Source organism: Armigeres subalbatus, chromosome 1, assembly GCF_024139115.2.
Source record: "Armigeres subalbatus isolate Guangzhou_Male chromosome 1, GZ_Asu_2, whole genome shotgun sequence".
In the NCBI taxonomy this organism is placed as follows: Eukaryota; Metazoa; Arthropoda; class Insecta; order Diptera; family Culicidae; genus Armigeres; species Armigeres subalbatus.
The window spans coordinates 100729619-100747259 of NC_085139.1; the positions used below are offsets into that span (position 1 = coordinate 100729619).

At 41.0% G+C, this 17641-nt stretch overlaps 1 protein-coding gene across 1 annotated transcript in view; it reads left to right on the top strand.

Moving 5' to 3' along the window:
* Positions 1-9521, top strand: part of LOC134203645 (clathrin interactor 1) — a 102952-nt gene extending 93431 nt beyond the window's left edge. The window contains exon 6 of the mRNA XM_062678538.1: positions 6281-9521. Coding sequence (XP_062534522.1) covers positions 6281-6729 — 449 coding nt within the window. The 3' untranslated portion in view covers positions 6730-9521. The remainder of the gene's footprint in view (positions 1-6280) is intronic.
* The last annotated feature ends 8120 nt before the right edge of the window (positions 9522-17641 follow it).

Genomic DNA, 17641 nt, shown 5'->3' on the forward strand with positions numbered 1-17641 from the left:
TAACTTTCAACGCGGGATCGCGAGTTCTTTGGTATTGCCTTCTTCTCACATTTTTAAGACGGATCAGTAGCTGAAGATCGTCGTCAATAATAATGGAGTTGAATTTAACTTCACATTTCGGAATTGCAATGCCTCTGGCTTCGACAATTAAATTTGTCAAAGATACGAGAGCATTATCAATATCACTTTTGGTATCGAGAGGAATATCAACATCAAAATTCCTATCGATATACGTTTTATATAAATCCCAATCAGCTCTATGATAATTAAAAGTAGAGCTGATTGGATTATAAATGGCTTCTTGCGAGATTTCAAATGTCACAGGAAGGTGATCAGAGTCAAAGTCAGCATGAGTTACCAATTGGCCACACAGCTGACTTGAATCCGTTAAAACTAAATCAATTGTAGAAGGATTTCGACTGGAAGAAAAACAAGTTGGTCCATTGGGATATTGAATAGTATAATATCCCGCAGAACAATCTTCAAATAAAATTTTACCATTGGAATTGCTTTGAGCATTATTCCATGAACGGTGTTTGGCATTGAAGTCACCAATTACGAAGAATTTTGATTTGTTGCGAGTCAGAATTTGAAGATCAGCTTTCAACAAATTCTTTTGCTGCCCATTGCATTGAAAAGGCAAGTAGGCTGCAATGAAGGAAAATTGTCCAAAATTTGTTTCAACAGAAACTCCCAAGGTTTCAAAAACTTTGGTTTCAAACGAAGAAAATAATTTATGTTTGATACGTCTATTAATGACAATGGCGACCCCACTACAGGCGCTGTCAAGACGATCATTTCTGTAGATAAAATAGTTTGGATCTCTTTTAATGGAGAGTCCTGGTTTTAAATACGTTTCAGTTATAATGGCAATATGCACATTATGAACTGAAAGGAAGTTGAATAATTCATCTTCCTTCCCCTTTAGAGAGCGGGCATTCCAATTTAGAACTTTCACACAATTATTTGGATCCATTGAAACGGAGTCCGATAACAATTTTTGTGTGTACTTTATACCAACCTGAACAGCTTCAGGAATGGTATTTGCTTTGAACATTGCATCAATCATGTGATGCAATTGTTCAGTTAAAAATCAAAATCGGAAGCAGTCATGCTACCTGAATCGGCAACATGACCGTTATTTTCCGTTGGGACATGGGTATAAACCTCATTTTGAGAAGAGAAATTTGGTCTACCAGCAGCGATGTTTGCATACGTAGGTACATTCGAAAAATTGGAATTTACTGAAGTGCTTGCTACCCGTTGACGAGCGGCAAAATTTGTTTGTGAATTGTGGTGGGTATGAATTGCTCGACCGGTAACCGGTTTCGAAATTTGAGCGTTTGAAAAATTTCTACCCGTCGAATCTGGGATCCGATTGGAATTTCCCGTCATCAATTTTGCACGGGAATTCAAAACTTTTTTGCGTGAAGGGCATTCCCAGAAATTGGATTTATGATTGCCCCCACAGTTTGCGCACTTAAATTTATTGGAATCTTCTCTCACAGGACATGCGTCTTTGGCGTGAGAGGTTCCACCACAAATCATGCATTTAGCATCCATGTGACAATGTTTGGTTCCATGACCCCACTTTTGGCACTTACGGCACTGTGTAGGGTTTTGGAAATTTCCCCCAGGCCTGCGGAAATGTTCCCATGTAACACGGACATGGGACATAATACAGGCCTTTTCCAAACTTTTCATATTGTTTAGTTCACTTTTGTTAAAATGAACTAAATAAAATTCTTAATGCCCCTCTGGGAAGTACCAGAATGGGATTTCTTTTTCATCTTAATTACTTGGACTGGTGAAAATCCAAGTAATTGAGAAATTTCAATTTTAATCTCATCCAGTGATTTATCATCACTGGGGAGACCTTTCAAGAAGACTTTGAACAATCGCTCAGTTTTGTCGTCGTATGTGAAGAATTTATGGCGCTTCTCAGTTAAATACTGAAGAAGACGTTTGCGATCGTCAAAGGATCCCGGCAAAACGCGGCAGTCACCCTTCCTAGCAATCTGAAATGAAACCTTGATGCCCTGAAGGTTACTCAAAATCTCATTCCGGAAGCCAGAAAACTCGGCAACAGATACCACAATTGGCGGAATCCTTTGCTTTTTCGCATGAATCGAATCACCTGGGCTAGAGGTAGATTCGATTTGCTCAATTTCATCATTAATCAAATCGAACTGATTGCTCAGTTCGATTGGAGAAGAATTATTTCCGATATTAGAGTTAGAAGGAATATCTGAATTCTCCAGCTTCCTTCTATTTTTTCCGCGCTTGGGCAGGACGGTCTTGAAACCTTGTTTCTTTGAAGGAAGTGGAGAATTCAGAGACTCCCCCTCCCTCTTGTTTTGTTAATACTCATTGCTGAGCGTGAAGACGTGACCTTCTAAGAGGTTTTTTTCCCAGAACGGTGTCCATGCAGGATTACCACCGCTTGTCGGAATTTTACTTCCGCAAACAGGTCCAACGTAAAACGAAGGCACGGGTCCTTGCAAAGATCGTAACGGGATCAGTGGGTACAAATAGCGCTAAGAAGCACCGTTGAAATTAAAATAGCTTCGGGTAGTATTAAAAACTTCCTTCCGCAAAGAGAGAAAGAACCGCACAGCACGAAAGCACGATGCGGTCTGACCGAGCTGGTTAATGACAGCTACATGCTTGTTTATGTTCGTATGTAGTTTTCTTAAGTCTTTGCCTGATTCCTTTGACAGGGAAGGTAGGGAGAAAAGTCCTTTAACGTACTTTTCCATTAACACTCTCTTGTTCTGGTAGCGGTGCTTTAGTAGGTCCCACGCTATATTATAGTTACCCGATGTAGTTTCTAATGTTTGGATCATTTCCAATGCTGATCCTTTCAGTGACGACTTCAGATAATGAAATTTCTGAATTTCGGAAAGTCCTTGATTTTCATGTATCATAGCGATAAACGAGTCGCTAAACGGGAGCCATCGCATTACATCGCCATCGAATGTTGGCAATTGAATAGGTGGAAGTTTGAATGAATTATGACTGGTCGGGGCGTTTGAGGCCGCGTCATCAACTGGTTGATCTACCTCTGGTCTACGGAGAAGATCTAGAATTCTTGCCTTGGTGCTGAACAACATACCTTCAAACCTTTCCGCCTGCTCATCTGCGTTCTGTAGGACGTCTTCAGTTTGAGCAGATGCGATGATGGCTTCCTGAACTGTATTAAATTTGCCATAGATGCTTTGCAGAATCTCTAATCTGATCTCCAGCTCTGACAAGGACATCGTTTCTGAATCGAAATTCTGCACAAAGGAATATATTCTTTGCAGACTGGACACAATCAATGCTCGACTTTTGACGTGCCGCATTGGAAATACCGAACTAGTATTCGCAGCCATCGGGGTTTGCATTTCGCTCGGGTATTTATTTTTCTCCCATGTACGCGGCGGCGGCGGAGGCGGTGTTTGTGCAAAGGCTTGTTTCGACGACGGTGTTTGTACGACATGTTTCGGCGGCGGTATGTTATTTCGCGACGGCGACGATAGATTTTTCGGTGACGACATACTCGGCACTTTCAACCATAACCTCAACTCGGTGTTGGGATGGTGAACGACGGAAAAGCGACGATAACTCACAAATTAAAACAAATTTTGGCAGGAAACGCGGTCTTCCATTCCGTGCACTGTCTAATCCGGTCGATAGGACCAAAAATGTTCGTTCTGGTGCGAACACTTAAGCACCTTCTCGGATTTAAAATAAAATCGTGAAGACCACGTCGTTTATGCTTGGACGAAAGGAAGGAACTGACATATTTATTTATACTTAACGAAAAAAAAAACAACACGAAACGTTGACGTCGTCTTTACTTCAAAAAGGGCGAACACCGTTTATTGATTAAATCATTAAATTTTAATGATTTGTATTTTTTTCACCGCTATTGTTATTCACCAAAAGTTTTTCGTGTAAAAAAAAACCACGTGGTTCGAGAGCAACACCCCCCCTCCCCCCATGTGGCTTATCGTGGTCATTTTCCAAACCCCCCCTCCCCCCATATATGACCACGTGGTTTCTGGACGGCCCCTAAGTGTGATTATGAATATCTAGATAGTTCTGAAATAGATTAAAAAGATTGATAAGAAAATTATTTTGAGCTTTTTAGTGGAATGTTTTCACCTGTCATAAGACGAGTTTATACAATCCCATTGAATTCCACCACTTAATTGTATCTTGACAGATACGTATTTCGACCTCAACGGTAAGGCCGTCTTCAGTGTCTCGTACTTGACTCGACTTAAGTACGAGACACTGAAGACGGCCTTACCGTTGAGGTCGAAATACGTATCTGTCAAGATACAATTAAGTGGTGGAATTCAATGGGATTGTATAAACTCGTCTTATGACAGGTTAAAAAGATTGTTAATAAGAAATGAATAAAGCTTGTATTTCGCGAGACAGAGTTGTCCTACACTACGCAGGCGCACGTATTGAAAATACACCGGCTTATAATACACGCCGGTGTATTTGATCGAAGTGTCATTTAGAAAACTCAAATATCCATCTATTAGTGGTACTTATTGAATAAATCTTATTTAATTGTTAAAAATTTTAAAAACAAAATAGCAGAGAAACTGTGTAGGTCAACTCTGGCTCTGGTGCGAGATTGATTCTCTCCGTTTCTGCTTGTCAATTTCAAACTTATGTTCCTTTCGACCTTTTGTCCCGTTCGACGTTTTGTCCTTTCGACCTTTTGTCCTTTCGACCTTTTTTCCCGTTCGACGTTTTGTCCTTTCGACCTTTTGTCCCTTTCGACCTTTTGTCCTTTTCGACCATTTGTCCCTTCGACCTTTTGTCTTTCGACGTTTTGTCTTTCGACTTTTTGTCCCTAACCCATATATGTGGACGATGTGTGGAACTGGTTGTCTACTTCCTGGAGCGTATTGATAATGCTATAATAAAATTCTGTTCCCGAAGTGTAGTTGTACATCCGCCTTGGTCGCCGTCGTTCGGTTTGAGCTATGCTGATTTTCGACATCAACTCTCGTATCTCGTAATTGGACTTGGAGTTAGTGTTGGCATTCCATTCGAGATAGCTTCATTCTGCAGTATCTCAAACTGGTTGCACATGTCGACATTAGTTACATGCTGTGGTGTGTCATTAACCGCTGATGCGGGTTGATCCACCGGTAATGCAGGTGCCATAGTCACCGTGTTGTTAATGACGACGAATTGCTCCTTGTGCTGTTGGTTCATGTACGGGTTCTTCGAGCGCGGAGGTTGGAGATTTGGATCGTTGTTGTCGATATTGGGAATGGTGTGCAGGCTCTAAGCCGCGCTTCTGCCTTGTCTTGGAGTGGCTCCGGGAGGTCAACTGCGGCTTCATGGTGGCCGCATTTTATTTGTACGCATCCGGGGAGAAAATAACGTAAAAACTCGATTATTGCAGACCGTACAAAAAAGTCAGTTTGTTTACTTGATGATGAATCCTGTATTTTCGAGATTTTTGATTACATATTCAGGGTTGATTGGTTGTTTTTCGGTATACCGCCTTACCTGCGATGCTTAGCCATGTGATAGGATTGCCATCCTAGGAATAGCTTGCGTGGCACCTGGCACCGCACTTCTTATTCAGCCGCGCGCATGCAGGTTTGTTTGGAGTCTCACTCCAGGACTTGGCGGCACGAGGTGGCTTTGCAGGGGGCTGCTTGCGAAAGCAACTTTTTATAGAAGTTTGGCAGAAGATACACCACATCCTGAGCAGGCTCAGCTGGTGTCCTCATTGATGTCAAAAGATCTACAGTACGCAAGCATTAGTGCTGTCCAATGAACAGCTCGAAGTTGTTCCCGTCCTGCTCGTTCTTTTTTGTCAACAAATGGGCATGAGCAGGACAGGGAGAAACTTTGAGCTACTTCAAGCTTCCATTAGACAGCACTATTACCTGGCGGTCGATTTTCATCGGCAGACCCGTGGAAGCGCGAGAATTGGAACTTGTGAAGCTGAGCGCATCTTTTCAGATGTCAACTTACCATGTCGTATGTCCGATAGACTTTTCCAATTAATACGACATGGGATACCGACATCGGTGATCGATTAAACAGATCTTATCTAAGCGAAATATATAAAATAAACATAGTTTGTGTTGTGTAGCTTGAAAGCCTTCAAATATGTACTCAGCGGAAACCTAAAAGTCTTATTATCTTATTAAACTCGGAAGCCTTCGACATAATCTCGAATAACTCCCAAAAGTATCTAAGAATGCATGCAAAACATAAAATTTTTTTTCTCATTTTTTACTTCTATTTTCAGGTTCAATGCTACAGCCATCGGAAGGACTATTACAACCTCAACTGCTGAACGCTAACAGTAGCAACAACAACTCCCTGATCGGAAACGGAACAGCTGGATCCGCTGCGACGAAATCAGCCACAAACGTTGGTACTACCTGGAAGAACGCCGGCAATGTTAACATCGATCTGGACAACCTGCTCGGTAACTCGAAAGGTAAAAACCTTGGCAGCGCTCCCACGATGAATCAAATGAAGAGCATTCACTCGAGCCCGGTGCACCCGATGCCAATGCCCATGATGCAGCAACCCAACCCGACGACTGCCTTTGGAGCATTTCCAGCCACAACACCTCAACCCACCAGCAACATTCCAAGCTTCATGGGGCCGGGCTTCATGAACGGATTGAACAATAACAGCAACAACAACAACAACAATAGCAGTTCACTGAACTTCGGGGCGTTTCAATGATCCGCGTCGTTGAGCGTCAACGGCCATCGCGTCGAGGCGTTCTAAGAATGGTATATGGCTGCAGTATAATTTCCATTCCCTCCTTTTGTTTCTTGAAGTAATCACATCGTCAAGATTGGATTGATTTCAATTTACCGTCGGCCTATATAAATATGTTTCAGTTACAAAAATATTCCTTTACTACTAGCAGGCAAAATCCAGAAAACTTTCGTATACATACAAATTGTTTCTGTAAATAGTTACTAGTTCCAACAAGTGAAATCAAAACAAATATTGAATGTGTGCGATGAAACTCGTGATTGTGACGTTTTAGCAAAAGGCAAAACAGTATTTAGAAAATGTTTAAATCGGATTTCTTTTGATCCCTTTCTCCCGCAAGAGACAAAGTGTGTTATCTATTAAATTAGCCGTGGGCAGAACATGCAATTCCTATCTTTAAACCTACCTAACAAATTAACACACTCAGACGCGCATGTATGAAAAAAAAACCTTAGGAAATTTTTGATAAAATTAATTGTGTTAGGAATTACGTAAAAAAAAACAAACAAAAAATCGTTGGTAGTGCGGTTATTGTCCTACTCTAAATTCAGTTTAGGAACAAGTGTTCACTTTATTTCAATTTTAGCTCGCTCTTGATGCGATCTAACTGGTATGACCAGTTCACAAGTAACAGCAGGTTTTTTGTACTGTTCAACAATGTTAAATCAATGTATTGCAAAACCTAGCAAGTGTGTTTGTCGTTTCCGTAGTTAACCTAGTCGAACTCCTAATATATATTTGAACAGCAAACATCTTAATTGTAGAGATTCAGCAATATTATAAGAGCTATATTTTTGTGTGTTAAATCAAACAACAACAGGACTAAAAACAAAAACTGAATCAAATATAAAAAATAAGCTACAGCTCGAGTTACATTCATATTTGCGACAACAATTGCATCAACAAACAGGGTATTTGAAAACAAAATAGCAACACATTTAAAAAGATAGAGTATCGACGGCATTTGGGCATTGAGCAAGAAGATTGGCCTAGTAAATATTTTATGAATTTGTGATTGTATCCATCATTGTTGAGGATTCAAATTCGTTATTCAAATAAGAAAATATGTTTGTTCGTTTGTTTTTTTTTACATTTGTCAATTATGTGTGAAATTGTACAAGACCTGAAAGGGTCTTTGAGGTTTTCTCACCACATGGCTACAATATGTTAAATTTAGTGACTCCATCTTAAAGAAGATATAAAACTTGCAATTTGTTGCGCGATGACTTTTTTGCTGAATAATTGTACGAATTTCGGCTTGTCAAACTGCTCTTCATAACGTGAACATTAATTTTTTGACGGTAGATTAAAGTTTTTTTTTCGTAATAGTACATAGCAAGACGAATAGCCAAAGGACGTATCGTAATGCTTCCTAAAAAATAGATGTGGTTTGGATTTGATTTTCTGTAAAACCATCGTCCTAGTGAGGACAGGACCTCTTTTATGCACAGGCGATCTTGGCGTTTTTCCCCAATCTTGCTACTGTCAAAACAAAAAAAACTGAGTGCATCTTAAATTGAATCTAAAGTGTACATGAAAAGTTGAATTGAAATCCACGATCTACTTATTTATGTAGAACTAATGTAGAAATGACATCAATGGAAAATCACAAATATCACAATACAGTAGGAATTGTGCGGTCTGTTGTCATACAATAATTTACCTATTTTCAACATTCTATATAATTATACTTGGCTCGTACTGCATTCTACTATAAATAGAGTTGGTGGTGGTTACGACAGCCTGTGGGTAACAATTCTTTGAAAAAAAAACCTCTAAAAATGCGTTATCAAACTTAGTCAAACACATTTGCTAAGCAGAATATTTTCTATCCTTATTTTATATTCATCCAACCAACGGTATGCGTTACAAATGAATGAAAAAAAATCCGTTCTTTATAACGCATACCGTTTATGTCCTGGAGCTTCCCAATTTTTTGTTATGTATTCGTTTTATATCTATTTTACTCAGTTCTGTTATATTTACATAGTTTAATATTTACCGTTTTTCATAAGTACCATAGCATAATTATACCTTCCAATCGCATTAGTGCACCCGCACCTTGTTGCAGTTGCAATTCCAACGTCTTGAACATATCGAAACTAACCGATTATAATTAACTTGAAATCGCGCTCATTGTAATTGTTTCTAAGCCGCAAACACTTACAACTGTGCTCCCAACAACAAAACTTCCGTTCGATTTTTTCCGAAATTTTCGTTGGCCTAATTGAACCTTTTTTCATTGCAATAAAAAAACCAATCGCGGTGATATTTCGTCGCGGTGTATGTTAAGATATTACAAAAAAAGCAAATGTTTAGGCTTAAAATCTGCAAATAAATAATATTCTAAGTTATATGTCATTAACGCATATTATATTGTAAAATATGTACACTGCTGTTGACCTTCACACACACGCATACGCTGCAATACATGTTTAAATTAAATTGCAAGCATACGATAAGTATTTATCAAGGCCCTAAAATTTAAGTTTTACGACGTTCTGTATTCAAAGGGCTATTGTTTTAAATCTATGGATTGAATTGCGACACAGTCTTATTCTTTGATTCACGCTAATATGGTTAGAACAACAATTGGGTGGACTCACGGAAAACGAATCAATCAAAGAGTAAAGGTAGGCAGGCACATCTCTATTGAATAGGTATGTAAATGATTTTCTACGAAAAAGGGCAAAATAGGCATGAAAGAAGCAAAAACGATATATTTGTTGAATAAAAATGAACGAATAACAAAACACGACAGGGCATTGCTTGTGGAACTGAGAAAAGAAATTATTTTGCGTCATTTTTAACAATCATGATCCAAGACCAAATTAGTAACCAGTAACGCAAATTTTGATGCCCGTTGGGATGGGGGCTACCCCGTTTGACATAAAGTCGTTTGGCATAATGGTCATTTGGCATAATAGTCGTTTGGCATTTCGCAATGAAAATGATCTTATTTTCAATAGTCATATTCTTGACGCAACTTAAAGCGAGGCTTCTACATAGACTTCTTGATATTGACAATAAGGAAGGCGAATGCTTTCAAAGAAGGCATCATCAACTTGCATTATCCCGAGTAATCGCGTAATTTAAAAAGAAGGAATGATCTCCCCTTTTGCATTGTTCCGAACAAATTACTTGATACTTGATGGGCTACAGCTCTTCGATGAACCTTCGCCGAATGTACTATCCTTCTCCACTGGGCTCGATCCTGGGACAGTCGCTTCCAGTCGCCCTGAACATTGAGCGCCCTCAGGCCCTCTTCAACTGCAAAAAGCCATCGTGTACGCGGCCTTCCACGAAGCCTGCGGTCTCTTCCGGGTTCTCTACTAAATATTATCAGGGTGTCGACTACCTGGAAAAACCTGGAAAGTCAGGGAATTCCAATTTGGACCTGGAATGTCAGGGAAAGACAGGGAATTTCGAATAAGGTCAGGGAAAAAAATGCAACCCAAACATTGATTTTGTTTTCAGTCTGGAGATTAAAATTCTACTCCTGACCCATTTCATTTTCCCCACGTTAATCAAATTGGCTTCCATTAGTCTCCATTTTAGATCAATATAAGACGTTCCTAAGCCACGTTTCTCAAATGCCAATGTTGGGGCCAAATGGTTCTTATAAAAATCCCTCTAATATTTGGAAGTATTTTCTTTTAGTGTGTGGTTTTATGTTGGAGTCATGTTGTTAGATCATGGGATATAATTTCTACGTATTATTTAGCATGGAGGTAAGATGTACCAAGTGTTTAATTATATTTTCTGTGATTTGGCAAATAATATCCGACGCGTTTTTGTGCATTTGGGTCAAAAAATGAAGAATTGATATTCAATTTTCTTTCAGGGAACGATGAACTTAATCATCCTGAACGGATCAGTTTTTCTGTCGACTCAAAAGTCGAAAGAAACATTGTTTAATTTGAAAATTAAAAATAGATGTAAAATGCTTCCTCGACATTTTCGCACATGACGCACGAAATAATATGATTCAAGCGCACTAGCAAAACACTGCAGGGCACTTGACTCAACCTTTGGAAGATAATAGTGCTGTCCAATGAGCAGCTCGAAGTTGTTCCCGTCCTGCTCGTTCTTTTTTGTCAACAAATGGGCATGAGCAGGACAGGGAGAAACTTCGAGCTACTTCAAGCTCTCATTGGACAGCATTACACTAGGATTGATTCGCTAAAAAAAACTTACGCGGATACATTCGTGCAGAAAATCGTTGTAACTAAATTTTCAAATGACTATATCTCAGTGGTTTTTCAACCGATTTTCTCAGTTTTTTCACCAAACTCTTAGCCATCTCTTCTAGTTTCTGAACATTGCAAAATATTGTATCTAGGGGTGTTCGATTTTTTACCAGAGCTGTGGGAGTAAAGCAACGGATTTAGAAAAATGCGGTTTTGGAGACATACTTATATTTTATCACCAAAAATGATATCTATTCATATAGTGATGATGAAAATGATAAAATAACACATAAAAGACACCACCTGGAACATAAGAACACATTTTGAGCATCCCTACTATGCATACGATGATAATTCGGTGCCTTTAGGAACCACTTTATGCTACAGGATGTATGAAGCTTCAGAAAATGTTTTCAAGCATGTTGTCTACTGTGAACTTGTTAAAATAAATGTAAACTATATACGAAACATGTGTGATAATAAATTATGACGTTCTAGGATCTCCGAACTGTACTGGAATTTGAATCAAATGGTCTACCGAATCAACCAAGGCTTCCATGATGTCTCATACCGCGGTATCAACCCAATTATGTCCTCCGAGTATTTATCTTTCACTTGAGTCTCAAGTCCAGGCATTTGAGATGTTGTAGGATCTCCAAATTGTCCTGAAGTTTGAGTAAAATGGTCTATCGAATCAACCAAGGCTTCCATGATGCCCCCAGCCATAGTATCCAACCCAATTATGTCCTCCGAGTATTTATCTTTCACTTGCGTCTCAAATCCAGCCATTTGAGTTGTTGTAAGATCTTCAAATTGTCCTAGAGTTTGAGTAAAATGGTCTATCGAATCAACCAAGACTTCCATGATGTCCTCAGTCGCATTATAAACCCTATCATGTCCTCCAAATCATTGTCTTCCACCTGCGTCTCAAATCCAGGCATAGGAGATGTTGTAAAAATTTTCAAATGGTCCTGGAGTATGAGTAAAATGGTCTATTGAATCTACCAAGGCTTTCATGATGCCCCCAGCCGCGATATCAACCCAATTATGTCCTCCGAGTATTTATCTTTCACTTGCGTATCAAATCCAGCCAGCCATTGGAGTTGTTGTGAGATCTCCAAATTGTCCTGGAAATTGAGTAAATTGGTCTATCGAATCAACCAAGACTTCCATGATGTCCTCTGCCGCGGTATCCACTCCAATTATGTACTCCAAGTATTTGTCTTTCACTTGCGCCTCAAATCTAGGCATATGAGATGTTGAAAGATCTCCAAATTGTCTATCGAATCAACCAAGACTTCCATGATGTCCTCTACCGCAGCATCAACCCAATTATGTCCTCTGAATATTTGTCTTTCACTTCCGTCGCAGTTTCAGGCAATTGAGATGTTGTAAGATCTCCAAATTGTCTCGGTATGAGTAAAATGGTCTATCGAATCAACCAAGGCTTCCTTGCTGTCCCCTGCCACGGTATTAACCCATTTATGTCACTCCCTTATTTATTTTTCACTTGCGTCTCAAATCCAGGCATTTGAGATGTTGTAAGATCTCCAAATTGTCGTAGAGTTTGAATAAAATGGTCTATCGAATCAACCAAGGCTTCCATGCTGTTTCCAGCAGCGGTATCAACCCAATTATGTTCTCCGAGTCTTTAAGTTCCACTTGCGTCACAAATCCAGACATATCAGATGTTAGAAGATCTCCAAATTATTCTGGTGGGTCAATCAAGGACGGATCAGATGTTTAGCCTGCGGATGATCATTGATGTATTCAAGTACAACTTGCAGACATACCAAACTTCTTGTTGGTATATCGGGTAACCACCCCCTCTCCCTATTTTTTAGCGATAATGGACATCAATGTGCTTGCCTATACGTTCCATTCCAGTGTCTTCTTCCGTTTACCTCGAGGACACCATTACTAGGACCTGATTGTACCAATTTGATCAATGATGATCGGATTTAACGAGACGTGCTCGAAATTCGACTTTGACTGACAAAATGATGTTCTTAAAATTGAGTTTTTAGAGTAAAGTTTCATTAAGACAAACATACACTGTCGGATGATTATTATAATAATAATAAACAATAAACATCACAAATAAAGTACAACATCTCATATGCCTGGATTTGTAATGGAAGTAAAAGACAAATACTCGGAGGTCATAATTGGTTTGGTAGCGCGGCTGGAGACATCATGAAAAGTTGGAGATTTTTCAATATCTCATATGCCTGGATTCGAGACGCAATTAAAAGACAAATACCCGGAGTACATAATTGGGGTGATACCGCGGCAGAAGACATCATGGAAGCCTTGGTTGATTCAATAGACCATTTTACTCAAACTCAAAGACAATTTGGAGATCTCACAACAACTCAAATGCCTGGTTTAAAACGCAAGAGAAAGATAAATACTCGGAGGACATAATTGGGTTGATACCGCGGCAAGGGGCATCATGAAAGCCTTGGTAGATTCAATAGAGCATTTTACTCATACTCAAGGACCATTTGGAGATCTTACAACATCTCATATGCCTGGATTTGAGACGCAGGTGAAAGACAATTACTCGGAGGACATAATATGGTTTATACTGCGACTGAGGACATCATGGAAGCATTGGTTGATTCGGTAGACCATTTCGTTCAAACTCCAGGTCAATTTGGAGATCTTACAACATCTCAAATGCCTGGATTTGAGATGCAAGTGAAAGACAAATACTCGAAGGACATAATTGGGTTGATACCGCGGCTAGGGGCATCATTCATTCATTTATTTAGTCTACATCTAAACAGATAACACTGAATCAACAATTTGACGCCACAATACACGGTTCGAGGCCGCATCTCTCCATCCTCGAATACGCCCCATGCTCGCCAAGTCGTTCTGCACCTGGTCTGTCCATCTCGCTCGCTGCGCTCCACGTCGTCTCGTACCTGCTGGATCGAAAGCGAACACCATATTTGCAGGGTTGCTTTCCGGCATTCTTGCAACATGCCCTGCCCATCGTACCCTTCCGGCTTTAGCTACCTTCTGGATACTGGGTTCGCCGTAGAGTTGGGCGAGCTCATGGTTCATTCTTCGGCGCCACACACCGTCTTCTTGCACACCGCCAAAGATGGTCCTAAGCACCCGTCTCTCGAATACTCCGAGTGCTTGCAAGTCCTCCTCGAGCATTGTCCTTGTTTCATGTCCGTAGAGGACTACCGGTCTTATTAACGTCTTGTACATGACACATTTGGTGCGGTGGCGAATCTTTTTCGACCGCAGTTTCTTCTGGAGCCCGTAGTAGGCCCGACTTCCACAGATGATGCGCCTTCGTATTTCACGACTAACGTTGTTGTCAGCCGTTAGCTAGGATCCGAGGTAGACGAATTCTTCGACCACCTCGAAGGTATCCCCGTCTATCGTAACACTGCTTCCCAGGCGGACCCTGTCGCGCTCGGTTCCACCCACAAGCATGTACTTTGTCTTTGACGCATTCACCACCAGTCCAACTTTTGTTGCTTCACGTTTCAGGCGGGTGTACAGTTCTGCCACCTTTGCAAATGTTCGGCCGACAATGTCCATGTCATCCGCGAAGCAAATAAATTGACTGGATCTGTTGAAAATCGTACCCCGGTTGTTACACCGGCTCTCCGCATGACACCTTCTAGCGCAATGTTGAACAACAGGCACGAAAGTCCATCACCTTGTCTTAGTCCCCGGTGCGATTCGAACGAACTGGAGTGTTCGCCCGAGATCTTCACACAGTTTTGCACACCATCCACCGTTGCTTTGATCAGTCTGGTAAGCTTTCCAAGGAAGCTGTTCTCGTCCATAATTTTCCATAGCTCTACGCGGTCTATACTGTCGTATGCCGCCTTGAAATCAACGAACAGATGGTGCGTTGGGACCTGGTATTCACGGCATTTTTGAAGGATTTGCCGTACAGTAAAGATCTGGTCCGTTGTCGAGCGGCCGTCAACGAAGCCGGCTTGATAACTTCCCACGAACTCGTTCACTAATGGTGACAGACGACGGAAGATGATCTGGGATATCACTTTGTAGGCGGCATTAAGGATGGTGATCGCTCGAAAGTTCTCACACTCCAGTTTGTCGCCTTTCTTGTAGATGGGGCATATAACCCCTTCCTTCCACTCCTCCGGTAGCTGTTCGGTTTCTCAGATTCTGACTATCAGTTTGTGTAGGCAAGTGGCCAGCTTTTCCGGGGCCATCTTGATGAGCTTAGCTCCGATACCATCCTTACCAGCTGCTTTATTGGTCTTTAGCTGTTGAATGGCATCCTTAACTTCCCTCAAGGTGGGGGCTGGTTGGCTTCCATCGTCCGCTGAACTGACGTAGTCATCTCCTCCGCTGCCTTGACTTTCATTGCCTGTACTCTCAGCGCCATTCAGATGTTCCTCGTAGTGCTGCTTCCACCTTTCGATCACCACACGTTCGTCCGTCAAGATGCTCCCATCCTTATCCCGGCACATTTCGGCTCGCGGCACGAAGCCTTTGCGGGATGCGTTGAGCTTCTGATAGAACTTGCGTGTATCTTGAGAACAGCACAGCTGTTCCATCTCCTCGCACTCCGCTTCTTCCAAGCGGCGTTTCTTCTCCTGAAAAAGGCGGGTCTGCTGTCTCCGCTTCCGTCTATAACGTTCCACGTTCTGCCGGGTACCTTGCTGCAGCGCGACCGCCCGCGCTGCGTCCTTCTCCTCCAGAATCTGTCTGCACTCTTCGTCGAACCAATCGTTCCGTCGACTTCGACCCATATACCCGACGTTGTTCTCCGCTGCGTCGTTAATGGCTGCTTTGACTGTATTCCAGCAGTCCTCAAGAGGGGCCCCATCGAGCTCACCCTCTTCCGGCAACGCTGCCTCGAGATGCTGCGCGTATGCAGTGGCGACATCAGGTTGCTTCAGTCGCTCTAGGTCGTACCGCGGCGGTCGTCGGTACCGAACATTGTTGATGACGGATAGGGGCATCATGGAAGTCTTGGTAGATTCAATAGTCCATTTAACTCAAACTTTAGGACAATTTGGAGATCTTACAACAGCTCAAATGCCTGGAATTGAGACGCAGGTGGAAGACAATTATTCGGAAGACATGATAGGGTTTATTCTGCGACTGAGAACATCATGGAAGCCTTGGTTGATTCGATAGACCATTTTACGCAAAATCCAGGACATTTCGGAAATCTTAGAACATCTCAAATGCCTGGATTTGGGACGCAAGTGAAAAATAAATAAGGGAGGGACATAATTGGGTTTATACCACAGCAGGGGACATCATGGAAGCTTTGGTTGATTCGAAAGACCATTTTACTGAAACTCCAGGTCAATTTGAAGATCTTACATTATCTCAAATGCCAGGATTTGAGATGCAAGTGAAGGACAAATACACGGAGGACATAATAGGGTTTACATACGGCAGAGGACATCATGAAAGTCTTAGTTGATTCGATAGACCATTTTACTCAAACTCCAGGTCAATATGGAGATCTTACAACATCTCAAATGCCTGGATTTGAGACGCAAGTGAAAGACAAATACTCGCAGGACATAATTGGGTTGATACCATGGCTGGGGGCATCATGGAAGCCTTGGTTGATTCGGTAGACCATTTGATTCAAATTCCAGTACAGTTCGGAGATCCTAGAACATCATAATTTATTATCGCACATGTTTCGTATATAGTTTACATTTATTTTAACAAGTTCTCAGTAGAAAACATGCTTGAAAACATTTTCTGAAGCTTCATACATCCTGTAGTATAAAGTGGTTTCCAAAGGCACTGAATTATCATCGTATGCATAGTAGGGGTGCTCAAAATGTGTTCTTATGTTCCAGGTGATGTCTTTCATGTGTTTTTTTATCGTTTCCATCATCACTATATGAATAGATTTAATTTTTGGTAATAAAATATAAGTTTGTCTCCAAAATCGCATTTTTCTAAATCCGTTGCTTTACTCCCACAGCTCTTTCGAAAAAATGAACACCCCTAGATACAATATTTTGCAATGTCCAGAAACTAGAAGTGATGGCTAAGAGGTTGGTGAAAAAACTGAGAAAATCAGTTGAAAAACCACTGAGATATAGTCATTTGAAAATTTAGTTACAACGATTTTCTGAACGAATGAATCCTAGTGTTAATCAGCCGCTGGGTACCAGGCAATAAAAATTAGTTACCCGAGTCAAAAAAAAATGGAAAAGCATTCACAGTAGAGATTTAATTATTTTGCTAAATAGGGGTAACGGCTCAAACCTTGGCCCATTATGCTACGGTTGAGCACATTTATCGTTATAAATCTTTATATATTGCATTTCCAACCAGAATTATTCCACCAGCAGGCTTGCTTACATTTGGTTCTGACGCCAAATAGCAAAAAACGACGATGAATGTCCGCAATATCTCATTAGAACCAGCGAAAGTCTCGAGAGAAATGGACAAAATGTCGGCATCCTTGTCCCTATCAGGTGAATAATTTTTCAGCCCACTTGGGACGAGTGATTTGGGCTTATTCCACCGACGAACCGACGTGTCACCCCATAGAAAATAATTCAAATTTGCTGCCCACGACGCCATGTTGAAAAATCATCGAACACTACCGCCATCCCCATAATGGCTCGCGAAGTTTTCATAGCTCAGCCACCAACCTACGTGTATTAACATTGCAGCGGAGTTGTGTCTTAACCCAT